Source organism: Corvus brachyrhynchos, unplaced genomic scaffold (assembly GCF_000691975.1).
Source record: "Corvus brachyrhynchos isolate BGI_N302 unplaced genomic scaffold, ASM69197v1 scaffold255, whole genome shotgun sequence".
Classification (NCBI taxonomy): domain Eukaryota; kingdom Metazoa; phylum Chordata; class Aves; order Passeriformes; family Corvidae; genus Corvus; species Corvus brachyrhynchos.
This window is the reverse complement of record NW_008238358.1, coordinates 6,826,152-6,846,518: the sequence shown is the minus strand read 5'-3', so window position 1 is coordinate 6,846,518 and position 20,367 is coordinate 6,826,152. Positions and strand designations below refer to the sequence as shown.

The following is a 20,367-nucleotide window of genomic DNA, read 5'->3' as shown; positions in this document are numbered from 1 at the left end:
TAACTTACCATTACTATGGGTAACCATAACATATTTCAAATAAATAAAAACACAGTTAACATTATTCTACATATTTTTGTGTGGTAAAACCATCAATTCAATTTCCATTATCAACATGCAGAATAAGGAGGAATGAAATCTAATGTGAACTTACAGCTATAGCACATTCTTCTTGAACTCTGTACTTGGTCTTGTGCTGTAGAGAGTGGAAAGGACAGAGTCCCAGTATTCTGTTTGTGTCTAATTTTCTAATAATTCTATGAGCTAATCTTATTCCACAGCTCAATATTTAAAGAAGGACCACTGAAATACTTATGAGTTCTTTCTGTGACATCTGTTCAATGAAATGAAGTTTTGGTTACCTCATCATGACAGATGTTTTAAGTTTCATGGAATCTTCCCCTTTCAACTCCAATGTTACTTATATTAATTATTGTATTACTGGCCTTTTGTTTGTAATTAAGAAGAGTTTGCTTCAAATATTTTCATGTTAATCAGTGATATGGTTATGTGATTTGCCTTATGCTGAAATGTAAAAACAATGAAAACCTTGAAATTTCAACTGCCGTTGTTTATTACTGTTTTGGCTACATTCTCTACAATTTCAGCAGCATCTTAAAGAGACAGTTAACATTTCTTTATATACAATGAAAACAAAATGGCTTGCAACATCAGAAACAAGAGCAACAGTTTAACTGTACAATACTAAATGAAAACCTGTGGTAATACAGCCTCCTCTTTCTGCAACATGGACAAAATTACATATAGGTATTCAGCATCAAGAATGGGATATTAAAAAGAATAGTGAACAGGAGAGAGATACACTGTTCTGAAAAATAAGTTTCTACCATACAAGGCAGTTAGAAAATGTTTCACATTTTAAAATATCTGTACAAGCCACAAGAAACATTTCCTTGTTGATAGGAACTTCCAGAAATGGAGAATAACCATGAGCAACTTCTACATCTATTATCAACGCGCTCTGCAGGATGAGAACGCAATAAACTGACTTAAAGAACTGTACTGTATATTGCCAACACAGATCTGCTTCACATGCCTTGATTGTTAACAAATTGCCTATTCTCAATCTCTCGTACAGTTGACTCGCACCTTAAGGAGGTCATCTGACTCTTGTAAAAGTAAAAGCAACATCATTTAGCAACAATTAAAAGCGCCTTGAGGGAGACTTAAAAAAAATACAATATCCAATTAGAAAAAGCCATACTTTAAACATTTGTACAGGAATAAATTGCTGAAATTTAACTGAAAATGTGACATCTGTACAACAATTTACAATAGAGCTAGAAGGGAATTTATCATTATTCCTGCATAGAACATTATACATGACCTGCTTGCATTTGGTTTCATATTGTTGCTTGCTTTTATTAGAAGCCTGGAAGGTTTCACAAGTTTCAATACCACAGCAAGTATAGTATTTTTTAAAAACTGAATGGATTTCAAAATTAGCAATCTATTTCAGAAAAAAGTACCAGGAATTCTATATCACCCTTCCAATCTAAATTCAGTGAAACACTACCACAATTTTGGAGGTACAAGCCTGAGTAGCCAAATGAAATACTCCAATTTTATTAGAGAAATCTGATGCTGAACATTATCTTTCACTGTCTCACACTCCTTACTTTGGTTTCAAAAGATCAATGTCTTGGAAAGATGGCAGTTCATTTAGTTTATAACCAGGCACAAAATTTTTCCTGTGTTTTCAAATTTGCTCACTACCCTTTTTTATTTAAATAATGAAAAACTACCCTTCATGTTAGAACTTTCCAGTATCCACCAATGTACTTTAAAGTATTAAAAAGATTATTTACAATGTTCCCCAGAAAAAACTAAAAACCTTTTCTTCAGTCTTAAACACAGTATACCTGCTAGTTTGTAACAGGAAGTGTCATCCTTCATCCTTCAAACTTTAACGGTGTTTCTCAGAAGGGTACATTTATTCACAGTCCATGATCCATTCCAATCATACAAATGACACTATGTAGGAGGACTTCAGTCTGAAAACACAGTTATCAAACTTGTCCTGTGTAAAAACACTCAAATGCTTTCAAGCTCAAGTCTGTATCTGGAAACTAAACAAAGGTATCAACCCATTCCTCAGCTGGAGAAATTTCAGTACGAAATAATGCTTGAAGTAGGTGGTGTAGGGGATGCTGCTAGGCCAGTCATATGCAAGTTTCCTGAAGAATTTGATCTCCTCATATGAGGGAGAAGATAAGGATCATTAGCCAGCTGGTGGACATCAAATCTATCCTCTTTTCGGTATGCTAAACAGCGTCTGATAAAGGCCTAGAAAAGAAATGTAGGAAGTTACAATAACATTCCAAATACTTACATCTGCTTTCAGGCAAATAGGCAAGGCCTCTTGAATAAACTAGCTTTTAAATAAATTCTTGTTCTTAAATAATTCAATTCAAATGACAATGTAACATTTTACTGCTGAGCCCACTGAAAAAATGTAACATCATGGCAGAAAGAAAAAAATCAGCAAATTTATTGGTTTCAAATTATCTTCAATATATATATATATCTTCAATATACTTCAAATATGCATTTCCATGTTTAGGAACTATATTTACAAGTAAAACATTAGCACCTCAACCAATTAGATTTCTGCATGTGTTATGCCTGAACAGACTAATAAAAACCAGCAGGAAGTGTCAGAGGATTGAAAAACAAGACCTTTCTACTTTCTCTAATGAGCTTCTAAAACCATTGAGTTCAGTGGGGAAGAATAGGTGGATGATGTAGGGACAGAATTTCAGTGCTTTAGCTGACTCTGAAAACAGGCATTTCCACATGTGCCATGACAGGGTATAGCAAACCATGAAATTGACAATGATGGTTGCTGTGCTCAATAAGCAAGAGAATATTTAGGAAACCACTACCTTGCTGAAACTCTCTTCCCATGAAAAACTCAATCACACCTGCTTAAAATTGTTGAATCAATTGAAAAACTCAGTAGCTAAATTCACAACTGTTCTTGAGTCACTATGTCATCCCTACGTTTAGGTCCATCCTGTGTATGCCAATCATTTTGTGCTGAAAGTTTCTGTCAAGTCTTATGTCTAGCACACAGAACATTTGGTCTCCTGAGAGCCTGGGCTTCAACACTTAATGATAAAAATTCCCTATTATTGCTACAGAACTGATTAGTACATCATTACTTAATTTAGAACTTAATTTAAAAGAATTACATATATCTCCTTTGATAAATCTGTTCAGCTGTTTGTTCTTTGCTCCAATTAAAAACTGGAGATTAAAGGAGAAAATCTGTGATACAAGTTCCAAAGAATCATGCTAGAATTTACTTCTATCATTTACATATCCAGCATTAACAAGGTACAATATAATAATCATGCACATATGTTAGTATATATTCACATGTTCTTGGATATTACATATTTTAATAAAATTCTTCACAATAAAGCCTTCAAAACAAATGAACTGTAAACAGTTATTTGCAAGAACCTCAGAGTAACACTTTGTGTGTAAAATGTTTTTAAAATACTTCACAGTTTTGTGGCACTGTAGCCACACTAGTGTGAAGCAAAGGAGACCAGTGCACAAAACAGGAAACAGTGAGGAGAATCAAAGGACAGTTACAGTCTGAAAACTAACTAACAATGTCATTTGAGGTTCCATATTTATTTAATCTCTGTGTTTTCCAAATCAGAATTTCAGTTTACAAGCTGTTCTTTTCCAACTGCCAAGCCTATAAATCTGAAAAACAATTTGGATTCTACACAGTCATTGTAAATGGTCTGCATTAAGAAGTTAGTCTAAAATTGTTTTATAGCATTTCCACCAGAGAATAATTTCTCCCTCTCTCTGAAAGCTAACATGACAATGGTTAATATGAGTGGAGAATACTGGAAGTTTATTTTAGTCTTTCAAACAAACAGAGCATGCAAATACACAGAGAATGCAAGAAGTTGCCAATTCTCTGTGCTGAACTATGTACTCTTTCCTAACATCCTCTATATACAAACTACTAATGACAAAGAAATGCAAAGTTAAAAGACACAGATATAAACTCTTAGTATGTAATGTTATCAGTTACATGATGGGTATCTGTCAACTGCTTTCAAGGGATAGTGTTTTCAAATGAGGGTGAAAAAAATAAAGAACAGCAAACAAAAACCTCAACCACAAAAAAAACCCCAATACTAACTACAATTCTTCAACCAGTTTTTCATAACCTTAACTGCAACTCTCTCACTAACACTACTTTTAGAAACTTTAATGAACAGAAATACACCACCACTTGTAAAAGCAGGTTTATGTGCCCAAAAGACTTATTTTCTTGGGAAGTTACTGCCTCTAAAAATAAGTTTCCTTTCCATTTAATCTCTAGAAGCTGAATCTTAACATTCCTAAATTTTTGGCATCTTGTGTCCCAAATCTAAGTATATTTAATTAGTTGCTGAAACTTCAATAAGCATTCTACTGGTCATGAATATATTTTTCAAAAGTTGGGAGAGTTTTTACAAGCAAATAACATGAAACATTTTCTCCCACTTTCACAGAATTGGATTTGTGTTTCAGATGCTCACAGTAGTAATCATTTGGGAAACAACCTTAATCTGTTTCTGAATAGACAGTTTGTGTAGAGGAATTTGATATTACTAAGATTTTTAAATACAGTACACAATGCCATCAACACCTTTGTGGCAGATCAACTATTTTGGCAGTTTCATTTCCTGAATCAGCATCAAAATATCTTCTAGATTCTTAATCTTAAAAATTCATGTTTCTAAACTCAGCTTTAAGTTAATACACACAGACTTTGACCTTTCAAGGGGCAGAGTATTACTGGTCATATCCTTCAGGTACCTGGTAGTCAAATAGTTCTTCCAGCCAATAAGGCTGCAGAGAAGAACATTCACTATTTTCAGAAAGAGCTTGTTACTGTTAGCAGCAGCACTTCACAAGAACTTCTACTGAGACAGCCTGAATGAGACACATAAGGTCCTCTGGGAAAAAGCAAAGCAGACAATTTTTGAGGTGGCCTACTTTAAAACCACTTGCAAATTTCTGGAATATATATATATATATAAATGTAGTTTTGCTTTGAAGTACATGATTTTGAGAAGCCCCAGAATAAGGTTGCTTAAATAAAAACATCCCAATATTAGTTCTCAATTATGTTTTTTTACATACTTGGTTATTATGTCCCACAGCACTCTTGGCTTAACAACAATTTTACAGCTGAATCCTTTAAGATGAATGTTTTACTCAGAGATTATATTAAAAGTTACCTTGGCTTCATTGCTTACAACAGGTTTGACAGGGAATTGAACTTCTGTGGCTTTTAATATTGTATTTTCTTGTAAGATATCTTGCTGTGATTGATTGTGGCCAAATGGCTGCAAAATAAGCACATTATTTTTTTCAGGAGATTTATCCAACTACTTTGATTTCATAAATATTTATGCTACAGTATGTTGTTGCAGTGTTAATACAAACTGTCAACCCTTCTGCAAATAAAAAAGTTACAGGCAAGATTTTCTAATTTTTTTGCAAAAATCAATGTACACCACCAAAAAGTAACACAAGTAATTTTCCATGCAGATTCATGTTTTTACAAATGCAATTCACAGTCTACTGAGAACAGGCACCTGCACTAAAACTCTTTAGATCTCAAATCTTTTCCTTACCTTTCTACCATAAAGGCATTGGAAAAAGATTACTCCAACTGACCACACGTCAACCTTATTAGAAATCTTTGGTGGCTCTTTGCCAACTACAAAACACTCTGGAGGCAAGTACCTGGAAAACAAAACATATATTTCATTCTCTAAGTATGGCATCACTAGAACGCGGTCAATTGTCAAACTGTACAAACACTTCAGCTACACATCCCTGAGCTTCGACTGTACAGCTGCCCTACAATCTGCATTCCAACATCCTGCAACCCATCAAAACTGACAATGCAGCTTTTGTACAGTTAGTCAAATAGAGGGGCCTAGTTCACACAAGCATATACACAAACTTTTTTTACCGAAACAGCCAATTATCACTTTTTTTTTTTTTTAATTGGGACCCCAGGTTAAATATGAACCATAGCCATCTATCAAAGAAAAGAAAAGATGAAAGCCAAATAGGGCATTTTTCAGTAAGGCCTGGTTAGAAATCAAAAAAAAAAGCAGATATGGCTTACAGGCCCTTTACCCAAATTTTTAATAAAAATGGCAACATTACCCAGAGGGGTATATATGATAGACAAAGACGATTGTTATTTCTGTCCCTATATTCTGCAGAAAGAGAACTTTACTTAATGAAAGTTGAGGAAGTTCCCATGCCATTCCTGAATTACAGAATAACTGGTGAAATGGAACTTCCTTTACAAAGCAAACAAAACCTTCCAAATGTATTAAGTGCAGTCAAGTATTATTGACTGTAATATTTAAAATTGAAAAAGGCAAAAAATCTATTAGGGCAACTAAAGAACAGGCACTCTTTCGTCAACAGTGTGTAAGACTTAAGTAGAAACTTTGAAGAAATATTTGTAGAAATGGAAATAGGCAGAAAAATGAGATGAAAATGAAATAATTTTAAACAGTATCACAAACTCTCTTCCGGAATACTTGTCTACAATTCTGATTACAACAATCAAGACAAGTGATCTTAAAAGTGATACAAATGCAAAGAAGGTTACTAAAATGATCTGAAGAATGAAGAGCCTACATTTCAGGGGAAAAAAAAGTGAAGGCTCTGAAAACACCAAGGAGCAAGTACTAGGAAGGGGCCACAACCTACTTGAGGGAGGACAATGTTGGCACAGGAACAAACAAGTATAAACTGGCCACAAATAAATATAGTCTCTAAATTAGAGGATTAAGTTTCTAATGATCAGAGAACTGAGGTTACAGAAGACACTTCAAATCAGATTACTGGGGCCAAAACACTAACTAAATTTAATATAAACATCTAGAAGTTTATAAAAGAGATTATATAACCTAACTGCCTGGGAAGGCAGGTAACTGGACCCAGTCACTGAGGAAATCCCTTCCAGCGCTATGCTGCTGACAGTTTGTGCAATGTACTTTGAACAGACTCATTCCCAACCTCAAACTCACTCTAAGTATTACCCTCCCTAATGAAGATTTTGGGCTCAGAGAAAGCACAAATTAGAAATGCAGAGATTCATCATGAATCTGTAACGATTACAGATCCTTTTTTACTCTTAAGTTTGCAGCACCACTAGTGCCTGAGGCATTCCAGATGAAATCCAAAGGCCAAAATTTTTCTGATATATATTCCTAAAAGAAAACATTTAAATAGGTAAAGCATTAAAAAGGGTAGCAAAACCCTAACACTTCTAAAATGTTTCAACTTGAGTAATCGTTTTTTCACAGCATGTGCACAGTGGCATTTGTGGAAGTAGATGTGCTTCCTTTTCTAAAATCTCTGAAGGAAAAGGCAAAAACTTTATTACATGCAACTCCTGAATACAGGAGGAGGTGCAAAGCAAATGGGAATGACACTGGCTTCTCTGTGAGGAAATGACTTGTAACAACCTGGCCAACACAGGATTTCTAATCCACCCACCCTGACATAAGCCAGCACATACCCAGGCTCAAATAGTTACTGTGCCATGAAGAACCTGCATCTTTAGAGACCAAATTCTAAAAACAGATTTTCTGTAAGCAATGAAATATTTATTGTCATTCCTATGCTTTGGCAGCTCTAAAACTCCAGTGTTTTGGACAAGCATGCAAGTGCACACAAAAAGTAAATCACAGCCGCTGAGCTGTCATTAACCTTTAGGAAGGAAGAGTGAATAGTCTTTTGTCCTAAGGACATTACCTGTTGGTAATCCCTGTCCTACAATTTTCAAGTACTAAGCACCCACACTTAATCATCACAGCTCTGTCAAATGTCTTCAACCACCAGCAGCCAAAGATTAAATATCTGCTTCTTCAGAGGAAACCATGTTTCTAAATCGCAGTGATCACCTCCATATTTATTTATTTATAAATATATATATATATACACACATATAAAGAAAGAGATAAAGAAATAAATAACACACACACTCTTATTTTACTTGCTAAGTTATTCTTCTAATGTTTGGGAATACCAGCATCACAGTACTGGACAAACACCTTTGTTTGTAATCCATGTTAATATTTTTAGTCCTAGTTGTCTCTCCAAATTGGCTTTATAAGACAGCATTTACGAAATTTGAACAATGATCCAAAGTCTAAACAGCAAAATCAAACCAGGCCTTACCAGTAAGTTCCTGCTCCCTGTGAAGTTAAATCCATTCCATCCACCCCATAGCTATCATCATCCATTATTTTGGACAGACCAAAATCAGTAATTTTTATTTCTCCACATGCTGTTCCATCTACAAGAAGGATATTACCTATTCAGAGAAGAAAAAAAAAAAGAAAAATTACTTTAAAAAAAGCTAACAGAATTCATGATTTTCAAAACCAGGTTCAATTTTCAAGAACATCTAACTTCATGAGGGGTGACAATTTTATAGAACCAAAATCATAAAACAGTCTGGGTTAAAAGGGACCCATGACCAAACCCACAACCTTGGTGTTATTACCACCATGCTTAAACCAACAGAGATACATTTACATCATCTTTACATCCTCAAGTCTAGAGTAACTTGACTATGACAAGTTTCTGTGCAGTTTCAGGAACTCTCACAGCTACCATCATGATCTGAAATGGCTCTCTCAGCTGGGAGCTGGCTGGTCAGCAAAGAAACACCAACATGGAGAGAGGAAACACCAGAATGCAGCAGTATACTAGTTACAATGAACTTTCATTATTTTTCTGGCAGAAAAAATCCTACACTACAGTTTTCATGGTTTGCATATGCCACAAAATTGTGCCAAGAAATTGCTGAAATCCTACAAATCTTACTCCATGTGTTAAAGTTGTACAATAATTTCTTGATATAAAAATGATTTGATGAAGTTCCTCTGAGAACAAAAACTAATGAGACTAAGAATACATTCTGTACAATTTCATAAGGCAAGAGAAACCTATATGAATAGTTTATTACAGAGTGGAAAGCAAACAGCCTAGCACCAAGAATTACTTTATAAAACCCACACTTGGAGTGTAGCAGATTAAAGCACATGAAGAATACAAGCATCATTCATGCAAGGTGGTAAAACAAAGGACGTGGAATAAAGACAAATATTGTTTCTAAAAATATTTATTATTCATTATAAAGAAAACTCTCTGTAAAGTCCTGTTTTGGAGTGCTTATGCTGAGATGCTGAAAGTGATTGATTACATATTTACAGGTTAAAAAAAACATATGGGAAAAATTATTTAGACATAGGCATTCCACAATTACCAGAAAACACTGAGTCTACTAATGATCTTATCTGTTTATACTGCTAACTACCAATGCATGTACCTATTAGCTATATGATTTTTTCCTACAAATTCAAATCAAAATAATGCAAAATAGAAAAGTTGTAACAAAGATTTTCCACAGAAAAGGCAGATGATTCTGGCAATGGAATTCCAAAGGAAAGTACATACTTTTTCCAGTTGTTTACAATAATCCTAACACACAGAAGATAATTCTGGCATTTTCAGGCACGAATTACAAACAAAATAAAGGATAAAAAATAAATTACATTTTCAGTCGTAACATTTCTCACTTACCTGGTTTAAGATCATAGTGTATAATAGGGGGCTTGATCTCATTGAGATACCGTAGTGCATTTACTATTTGCATTACAATGGACCTAGCTTCTTTCTCTGACATCAACTTATGTTGCTTGAGATAGAAATCCAAGTCATTGCCTTCACAGTATTCTAACACCGTGCAAAACCTAGGGTAGAATTTAGAGAGGCAAAATTAAAGAATGTATCATACTGCACAAGCAGAAACACACTACAACCTAGTTTCATTCTGACAAGTTTTAAGAATGGCTTGCTTGAATATCAAACTAAATGAACGAAATAGTTAATAGAACACATGGTGGAACTATTAGCTTATGAAAACTGACATAAATTAGAACATTCATACTCACTAAAAGAGAGACTGCATCCATATTGATGAGACATTTTAAAAAGCCTCTTTATTTACAGTAGACACATTTCTCAAAATCAAAATACCTTAACTATCCCTTAAGATGCGACACAATTTCATGCAAAGAGGTGCAGCCCAGTCACCAGGGGCTACACCTAGGCTAGTAATGCTCCTGCTGTCATTTAGTCTTGGAAACTTGTCTAAGGTATGGCAGCCTTTTGACGCTAGTCAGGCTTTGCAAAACACTCTCTTCATCACCTTATAGAAGGCCTGTAATATTTAGCAGACAGAATTCTGCAACTAGTGTGGGGTTTTTTAAAATGTTTTGGCTGAAAGCAAGAACATACATTATTTTTGTTCAAATACTCTTCATTTCTATTTATCTACTATACAGCACTAAAATCCTTGCCAAGTTCTACTTACGTATCTGTATCCAGGGAGAAGTAGTCATATAGTTTAACTATCCGGGGGTGATCCAGTTCTTTGTGTATTCTATACTCTCTGCAGGCATGTCTAAAAGAAGATGGATACGTTAACCTTCTACAGTCAACAAAATGCTATTAAGCTTAACATATGAAGCGTAAGTCATTAATATTTACTTGTGGTAGTTTTCTTTCTTTTCATCCCTCCAGCTTTTGTTAAGCTGGTGAATTTTCACAGCAGCATATCTTTGTTCATAAAGATCAAAAGCCTAAAAAAGAAATGCATGAATATGGGAAAGTTATAACCAAAGGTGATAAAAATAACACCCAATAAAGTGAAAAAAAAAAGCTGGCATGTAATTCACAAGTCTATTGACAAGGCTCCTGTCATGCTACCTCCCCTCCACAGGTTAATCGAAGTTTGATCTACCCATTGCAATCCTTCTACTTAATTAGATCCACTTTTGTCCCCCAAAATTAAATGTACATGGCTCAAAAATCAGATTTATCAGACTCAACAAACTCTACCTTGTATACTTCACTGAAGCCACCTCGGCCAAGTAAATGGAGTAACAAATACCGTTCATTCAACGTGGGGTGATCTTTAAATCTTGAAAGGAAAAAAAGTTTATTCTGTTTAACGTATACAAGTAGCATTTAAAATGTAAATCTCTTAGTATTACTCATCCAATGGAGTTTTCTTTTTAGAAACAACATATAGTATGCTGAACAACATTACACCACAAGAAATCTTATGGCATAGCTGTACAACATGACCAATTTTAGTAACTTTTGACTGTTTACAAATACTACCACAACACTGTCATCAAAACAGTCAATCCTGGCAAACATTTAGTTATTTTTCTCTATTTTTTTTGAGGATAAGAAAAGCATGCTTAAATTTAAACATGTGGTACATGCGTCTCTCTTTGTTGTGCCAAATATTAGAGAAGTCTCACAATTCATCTTTCTGGATCAAACAACAAGGACATTCTTCTAATTCACACAAAACATGACCAGATATGTTGTATATTACTGCCTCTTTTTAACAAAATGGATTTTATATAGCACTAAGTTAAAACAAATAGAAAGAAAACACACGAAATAACTATCTGTGCTTACTCTAAGCAAATGCAAAGCAAAAACACTTCTTCCTAATACAAAATGATGCTGCCAGACCAAGAAAAAGGACCATGCTCTCTTTCCTGAAATATACAGAAGACAAAATACATTCTTCCATACAATCAGAGGGAAGGGATGTGAATATTCATCACATTTTTAGTAAAATGACGAGACAGCTATATTCATGAATCTAAGGCAAGCTGCCACTTATATTCCATAGAAAACTTTAAAGAAGGGTTCAGGGCCAGTCTGCCAATAGCTCATCCCATCCTTCCATATTCTCTAGAGTTCTGGAAGTATGGTCATAGGTAGTCAAGTATTTAAGAGCAGATGCCTATTTCTTGCTTGCTAAGCCCCTTTTAGAAATAAAACTTTCTTTTTCATTCACTAAGAAGATACATATTTCAATGCTAAATATTTTTTAAAGAAACCATAAACAGTAATTAATACATTCAGTGTAAAACAAATAACAAATTTAGAGGCAAAATCATTAGGCAGTTGATGTCATGTGACCAGTAGCCCAATTCTTGAAAACTACACTCAACAAATTTAGATTCGTATTTTTCACGTGTGTACCTCCAGTAGGGCCAACCTTGTGAATCTTACCACCTTCCCTCTTCACTGCTTTTGCTACCCTGTGTGGCTCTCCATGGCTCAGAACCTGCACCCCAACATCACATGGGCTCCAAAGCCAGACAAGGAAGCCCTAACCTGCACTCTCAACTTGTCCCATTATTCCAGTGCAGTTGTAGACATACAAGTTTACCCATGGGTAGATGGACTTGTTGCTAGAAAATGGATTTGCTTTACACCACAGCTGGAAGCGGAAATCCCAACAGGATTTGAGTCAGAATGCAACAGCTGCTTTGCCTGAGAATCCCCTCCCTTACCAAACAGCTACATTGCCAGGACATGCTAGGAAAGATAGCAGGGGCTACAGACCTAAATCACTTCTCCATTGCTTTTCTCTTCTACATGATGACTATAAGCTGTGGCTTGGCCACTTGGTAAATACTTGTCTAAACTACCACAAAAACATGAATACAGTTTAAAGCTTTTCATTCTGTACCATAAAATGTGTCAGCATTGACTGCAGACAATGAGTAGTGAAGCTGCACTATTCTGCTTGTCCATGTCCTGTAACTGTTTTCAATTGTGACTGTAATTTGGGCATTCTTTGCCCCACATATGTAGGATTTTCACAGTCAAAGCCTGTCAATTTTTTGTGCCATTTATTCCTTATTGTTGAAGGATCCTTTTTTAAAAAAAAATCTAAACCTGTTCTAATGCAAACAACTGAAGATTAGAAAAGATTGTCATTTAACCTGCTTGTTTATTTGTTGTAGGACATTTATTTTAAAATAATATTATATTTTTTAATTTTAAAACATATTATATATTTTTAAAAAGAAAATACTCTGCCATCAGTATGTAAGTATCAACACCCATTATTCTTCATATCCAAACCACGACACTAATTTAGATATCAATTAGCACTAAAACTACATGGTAACAAAAAATTTCTGTATTACTGCATGGTAGGTACCATCAGAACAGTTAGGCACAATTTCACATATTTTTCTTTTAATGTTTAAAACCCTTAGTAGTGTATGCATAATTCTATTGTATCTAAAAAGTAAAAAATAAAGTCCTGAAGGCTTAAGACTACTGTTTCATGAACATTTCCTAGTGCAGAAAGCGAGAAGTCCAGTCCCACCATGTCCTTTCCCCCTGGCTCATTCCACCCTTGCACTGCCCTCTCCCCTCATGGCAGAATAGACATTTTTGCAGCTGGGGCAAAGAAGTAGACCAGGAAATTGATTCTGGATTAAAATTAATCCAGAAAAATAAACCACAGTAGCTGGTTTTAATTTGGATCAATTTCCAGCATCAGTTCAGGAAAGAAATGCAAGCATGTGAAAGAAAACAGGGCTAAGTAGCCAGGGAGAGGTAGAACCAGTTCCTTTCAAGCAACAGTGCCAGCTAGAAGCGTTGGTAAAACTGTAGTGTATTTGTCATCATGGAAAACAGATTTAGCTTTTAAAGTTATGTAATTACTACTTTCAAAACTACACAGTAACAGTTCATATTATTAGCAATTTAACATTGTGATACACTGCCATTCAAGGTGAAATACAAAGTAGCAACATAAGGCTTTTTCCTGCTAGGTACCTATACCTAGTAGGAATGAAACCACAGTGCTGCAAACACAAAACTAATTTTCAGTGCAGCACAAAATTGCTGCTGGTGCATCAAACCTCCCAGCCATTTTCTTGCATTATTGTCAGCTAAGTGAATTGCATTAAGTTGTCTCACAAGTATTTTTTTTAGCTTAGTAATATGGTCAAGCAAGTTTCAGCTCTTCACTATAAGCAGTGTAGGTATGTTATTTCTTGCATATTCAACAAAAAAATTAATCAATTTACCAAATTGTAAGAAACTTGTAAATAAATTGGTGTTTAAAATACATATATAAACATAGAGAACCAAAAAGAAATTATGAGCAAGTCTCTCTTCTGCAGGTAAAATGTGGTATTAGAGAATTGCTTTAAAAACAGACATGCAAAATTAAGACAGTAAAGACTCTTACTGTGAATTATCTTCATTATTTATTCTTTTCAGTTCTCTTATGTGAAGATTTCTAACTCTTTCCAAACGTTCAAGTTCTGCTTGTATTTCAGCTTCCTCCTGCAAATGAAAAGAAGGAAATATAAAAGCTCATTTACTTCCCATTTGAAAAGGGTATTTTTACCCCTGCATCAATACTAGTGGTGATGGAGGAACATTACATTACAAAACCCTGCTGAACTAGAAGAAAGCACTACTTTTCTGTTAAAGCCAGAAAAATTCAGAAGGATAAGGCAAAAGCCTGTTTCAAGAAATTTTTCTGTTCACGAACCCACAGGTAATGGGATGTTCATGGTTTTGTTCTGCACTGTAGGGATGCTATTTGAAATGAGAGGCAGCTGGGTTTTGTACCTCAGCCAAGGAGATAAATTATCTGGGAAGCGCTCTGAAATTGATGTACAAAAAAAGAAAAAACTGAGATATGGGCAATTATAGATTCTGTACAAACCAACAGATTATGAAAAGACATTTAAAATATTTTAAGGCTGAAGTGCAAATCAAGTAAAAGAATAAAAGAGCACATCATTACAGCAGAAACATTCTTAAGGTGCTGATACAAGCCACCAAAACCAATCTAATTTGAATAGATTTTTCCATTTGTGTCTTATTAAAATTACAAATGAAGAATGTGTATTGCATAAGATTTTAAGTGCAACTTCAAAAGAAGCGTGTCAGGTAGGAGCACATTCTTTAATTTCAGCGCTTAAATTTATCTCATCTTTATGCTATGCATTAGGAAACAATGAAATAATTATTTATTCAGGTCCTCTAAAATTGTAAAGAATTCATGATGCCTAATTTGTGGAAACCTATATATCTATACTCAAACTGAAACACATACTCATTGAAAGATACTCTAGACAGGGTTATATTATTTCAGAGTTAGTGCCTCTAGAGCTTGAAAATTTGAAGAAAGGGGAGACAAAATTAGTCCGTATCAGAAAGCTCATAATTATGGAATTATTTTAGCTAAAAAGGAAAAAGCAGGCCTGGCATCTGATACTTTTTTTTTTTTTAGTAGCAGCACCCCTCATCATCTCTTGTTATCTTGGCACAGCCTTTTGCACAGCCACATGGTATATCAAACTGGTATACTAATCAATCTTTTCTTGAAGAGAAAAAAAAAAACAAACAGGAGAAAGAAAAGAAAAAAAGAAACTAGCATCATAAAAAAACACGTATTTGTTTTTTGAAAGAAGCTAGATCAGTTCTCCAGTTTATTCTCTGACTGTACAACCTAGTGGTGCTGGTAAAAGCAACAGGGCATCAAGCCATGGCACAAGGGGATGGAGGCAGAAGTCAGCAAGGTAGAGAGAAAATGCCATAAAGTTAGTATTTTCATAAACCTGTATCCTGAAACAACAACTGTATTTGTATGATCTAAAACACATATTAAATGACTACATATCCAATGAATGGAGGAGTCTGGACTAGATGATTTCAGTGGATATTCTGAACCATCCCCATAAGCTATGGAAGACTCTTCTCATCCCAAAACATGAGATGAACCTCCACCCAGAAAATGAAAATCAAATTCCTAGTAATTTAAAAGCTGGACTAAGTAGCACTAATCTGCGAGCAGACCTGGGTGGACCATTTATTCTTCCTAAAAGACAATGTCAAGAGTTGGGTTTTTTCCTGTTTATATAATATTAAACTCTTTTTTCTATATTTAGATGCATCCCTGCAGTTTTCTGTTAAATACCCTGAAATGATAGGCAGTTCCTCATAACCCAGTAGTCCTTTATAAAGAATTTTAGTCCTTCTGCCCTCACAAAAGGCCACACACTTATACACACAATTGTCAATGTTCTTCCCAAAGGCTAACAAAAAAAAAAATCATCAGTTATGCCTCTTTTGGACCTTTTTGTTCATATATTATGCAATTCAGTGGTTCTCAAAATGTGGTTCATAGGCCAATGTTAGTCCAAAGAGAATTGGCTGGTTGCATTGTTTCCAGCTGTTATTTAGGACACTCAGGCTGTGAATACCTTTAAGCAAGAATGAACCAGCTTAGCTGCCTCAGGTCACTGCTATATAAAAGGAAGTGAGAAAACAAGAGCCTCTCTCCAGGACCAAAGCAACTAGCTGGAAAAGAATTTCCTGGGTAGCAGTAGGAAAAGAAAACTGGTGGTGGCAGCATGTACAGGGCACCAAAAATAAGAACACCAGGAAAGCATCTCAAGAGTGAAAAGGAAGAGGAGCAGTCAGCAAAACAGCATATGCTGAAGGAAGGAAGAAAAAAAAAAAGTAAAAGGAGAAGCAGCACAGGGAAGAAATACAACCATGTAAAATGAAGGTAACAAAATTGGTTTTCCTAGTTAATGACAAAATTTGTATCAGACATAAGAATTATAATGTAAGAATGTATTTTTATTATTTTTTTCAGATATACTCAAATATGATTTGCTAAGAATAACATTTGTTTCCTCTCTGGCATTTAGTCAAGGAATTTCCTTCTTTTGCAAAGTACTCCAGCATTGATGCTCAAGGTGAAACCAAAATTCCAATATTAAATAACCATGTAACATAATTTCATCCATCATTTGAAATTTCCATTAGACTTCCATAAAGTTAAAGTATGGAAAAAACCCCTACAGAATTTCCCAATAGAATTTCATGTGAAGCTGGAGCTTCTAAACCATTAACAATGAAGAACTATGTTGGCAGTCTACTTCACTAGTGCCAGCAAATTATATGCAGATTTCCTACTACAGATTCAAGTACTTTCCTGTCATATTCTTTAGAAACAGCTGCAGCTTTCTCACGGGGCCCAGTTCAGATTATTATAGCAGGATTTATAACAGGTGGCTTGTACATTTGAAGGGAACAGGCCTGAAAAAGACTCTTGCAACATTTCAAGGGAAAAAACACTATGACCTGTTTTGACTCAACTTGGGAACTACTGCTCAGTAGACAGAAGTACTTTTCTTTAAATTTTGTTGAGGTATTTCTGTCTGCATCAACTGCCATTCCTTTTTTATTTTTGAGGTTACTCCTCAAAATCTTTGCTTAAATGAGCAATAGTTTCTTCATGTAATAACTATCTCACTACACAGATTTATTAGAATAATAGGCTTCAAGCAAGAAGTTTTTTTCAAAAGTCAGAGACTAGAGTAAGATATCTGACTGCAAAATAATTTAAGACACAGAGAAAAGATTTTCCATAGAAGTAGGAAAATTATATTCTCTTGTGATAGGTAATACGCTGATAACAACTTAAGTGAATACTGCAGATGATGAAAATGTTATATTAATTCAGAAATGCAATGCTTGTGAATTGGACCTTTTTAAAGGCCAAAAAACAAACATAAAAAGCCCATACATCAAACTTGGTTGGCTCACTGAGCTCTCAGGAGAGAGCTCAGAAAGTAGAAGGGGAAGAGCAGGATTGATGGCATCATCACTGTTAGCACTCTTAGAAGGATTTAAGGAACTAGTACAGTGTTTCACTGGAGGAACTCACTACTGCTTCCCTGTAATCCCAGTGTTTATGGAAAGTTGCACAAACAGAAACAAAAGGAGCGCCACTACTAGGCATTAAGTAGTACAGCAATTTTAGTATTAGGTTTTTTAATCAGCTCTCAACAAGCTGTTTATTTTGATAGTACTCACTTTTATGGGTTTGGTTGTAATTGAAAAAACATACCTTTTTGAGATGTCCTAATCGAAGTTTGAAAATTTCTTCCTGTTCATGGTACTCTGCTAGAGTCAAACTGAAAAATGAAACAATCATGTAATTATAGCTTTTATACGGTGGCAAACAAAACAATAGCATTTTTACTTAAAAACTACAGTATATCCAGTATCTATTTACTGCCACTAGAAGTACATTTTTGAACCATCTGAACATTTTGGATTTGTCATTTCAGGGTCAAAACATACTTACAGAATAGCCTGTGTCTGGTATTCTGCAGTATTAACTGCCTCTCCCACAGAGCCATTTCTGTTCTTCCAGATAGCCTGTTAATTACCTAGTTGCATCTTGAATCGTATCACCATCCCAGTTCTTAGCTGATGCTACTCCACTGCTTGGTTCTCAACTCTAACGCATTCAGAAATTAGACAAGATTGATAACATGGGATTTCTGAGCTGTGATTTACAGAAGGGAGTGCAAACCATACATTTCAAGTTCACTAGCACTACATTTTGCATGAAACCACAAATTCACCTTTGAATTCACACGTGACTCTCTTGCTTGTTCTCTTTTCATCTTTGTTTTCTCAACAATTTCTGGCTACAAATAATTCAGTGGTCCCTCACTGTCTATAGACTTGCTTGGACATAAAGTCAGTTACCATCCAGAAAATCTAGACTGTTTGCACAGATTAGTAACAAAAAACCTGCAAACTGGCTGCATGCAGTATCCATCTGATAAACAAAAAAGACAAACCACCCAAAAAATAAACCCAAGACAATTAAGTTCCAGGTAAGGAATCATGCACATATGAGGAAGAGAAATAGGGGATGGGGAAGGAGAAAGAGGTATGGCCTCCTTGAAAGGGTTCACATAAATCCCTACAAAAGAAATAAAAATTACACTTTTTATTGTTTTGCCTAGACCTAATACGTTCTTGCATGATACAAAGCTAAAATTCATAGTATAATACGTTCTCACAAAGTCCGTATTTCTGTGGGTTCAACTATCAGCTGGGAAGATAGAGTGGTTAGAAGGTGGTGGTTAAACCAAGGTGGTTAGAAGGCTATATATGCTGCTTATATTTCAAGTCTGAAGACTAGAATATCTTGAGAATCACCAGTAGTTTTTCCCAGAGGTGAGGGACACTAATTCAGATTTTTCTTACAACAAATGCCAAGCAATTTCAATAAGCCTTGCAGAAATCTAATAGACTATAAGATTTCTTCCTCCCTTTTAAACTTCAAGTTCACCACACTTTTCAGAGTTCTAACACCTGTATTTTTATTGCATCTTAAAAGTTGTTGATAAAGGAGTGCATCTTTTTCAGATAAAATCTAGTGGTTCTGAAGCTTTCATAGAGCCCTTTCCATTCCTAAACACTGAATTTTCCGGCCCATTTTCTGATTTGACCAGGACAGAAAACTGATTCAACCAAATCTCAGTGAAATTACTGAGGGTTTTTTTGACCAGAGCACCTAAATTTTCAAGAAATTGGAAACAGCCTCACAAGACTATAGTTATTTTATCAGCCTTCTGGGTCTGTAACATATAGAAAACACTCAGGCGACAAAAGTACCCATCATCACATCCTGTCAGAATCTGAGAGGGAAGCAATCGCTTCTTTTAAGACATGTCATACAGAGTTACCCTGCATCTTTTTTTCCTTACTGGAATTCAGAGCACTCTTGTATTACAGTCAATAGACATCCCCAAACACTCTGAAGGCAATGGAGGGAGGAAATTTGCCTCTCCAAGAAAGGCAAAAGGTCTCTTACCCCCAGATTTTGGGGCCTAACATTTATATTCTTTTCCTAGCAGAATCTCCTCTGGGTTTAGACAATGTATGCTACATCTTAAAAGAAGAGGTATCAAAGCAAATGTGAAATGGGGTGTCTCAATAGCTAGGAAAGCTGGCAATGCACTTGGACTTTGTACAGTCCAAGCAACATCAAGAAATGTAAGAAACAAATGCTCCAATTCCAGCTGTAATACATCTGCTACCACTACCAAAGAGATCAACAAGACCATGCTAGACAACTCACAACAATATGCCTGATACTTTTTCAATACTTCTATTAAAACACAGAACTACTCTAATATGGATTAAGTTCTCAGTTAAAAAAAGACAGGATCAATGCCAATGTGTACAAGGTTGAATATTGTTTCCAGATTCTTGTCTACAGTAGAAATCACAGGTTTGTGCATTTCCAGAAATACAGATAGTAAAGTCTGTCTTTCTCAGGAAGAAGAGTAAGTATTTAGGTGGCTTTGCAAAGCTGAACCACCAGTAAAACACACTCAAAATATGAAGTTTATGACATGACCTACCAGAACTTTCAGTGAACACTGAGAGTCCTAAAACCACAGATCCCCTTAAAAACTAACATTATATAGAAAATCTGGTCCTTTTTATAAAACCCGAAGTGTCCACAAGGAGTTGTAACAAAGTGCCTAGACAGCTCTAGTAAGTATCGCCTTTCAAAAAGTCCTGAAATAGCCCTCTTGGGCACAGAGCACA

At 35.2% G+C, this 20,367-nt stretch overlaps 1 protein-coding gene across 1 annotated transcript in view; it reads right to left on the bottom strand.

The window, feature by feature from the left end:
- Positions 1–550: 550 nt before the first annotated feature.
- TLK1 (tousled like kinase 1) overlaps positions 551–20,367 on the bottom strand; it is a 42,816-nt gene continuing 22,999 nt past the window's right edge. The window contains exons 11-20 of the mRNA XM_008634770.2: positions 17,858–17,924; positions 14,171–14,268; positions 10,987–11,068; positions 10,636–10,727; positions 10,460–10,549; positions 9,667–9,836; positions 8,257–8,392; positions 5,679–5,790; positions 5,280–5,387; positions 551–2,307 (exon numbers count right to left, since the gene is read on the bottom strand). Coding sequence (XP_008632992.1) covers positions 2,131–2,307; positions 5,280–5,387; positions 5,679–5,790; positions 8,257–8,392; positions 9,667–9,836; positions 10,460–10,549; positions 10,636–10,727; positions 10,987–11,068; positions 14,171–14,268; positions 17,858–17,924 — 1,132 coding nt within the window. The 3' untranslated portion in view covers positions 551–2,130. The remainder of the gene's footprint in view (positions 2,308–5,279; positions 5,388–5,678; positions 5,791–8,256; positions 8,393–9,666; positions 9,837–10,459; positions 10,550–10,635; positions 10,728–10,986; positions 11,069–14,170; positions 14,269–17,857; positions 17,925–20,367) is intronic.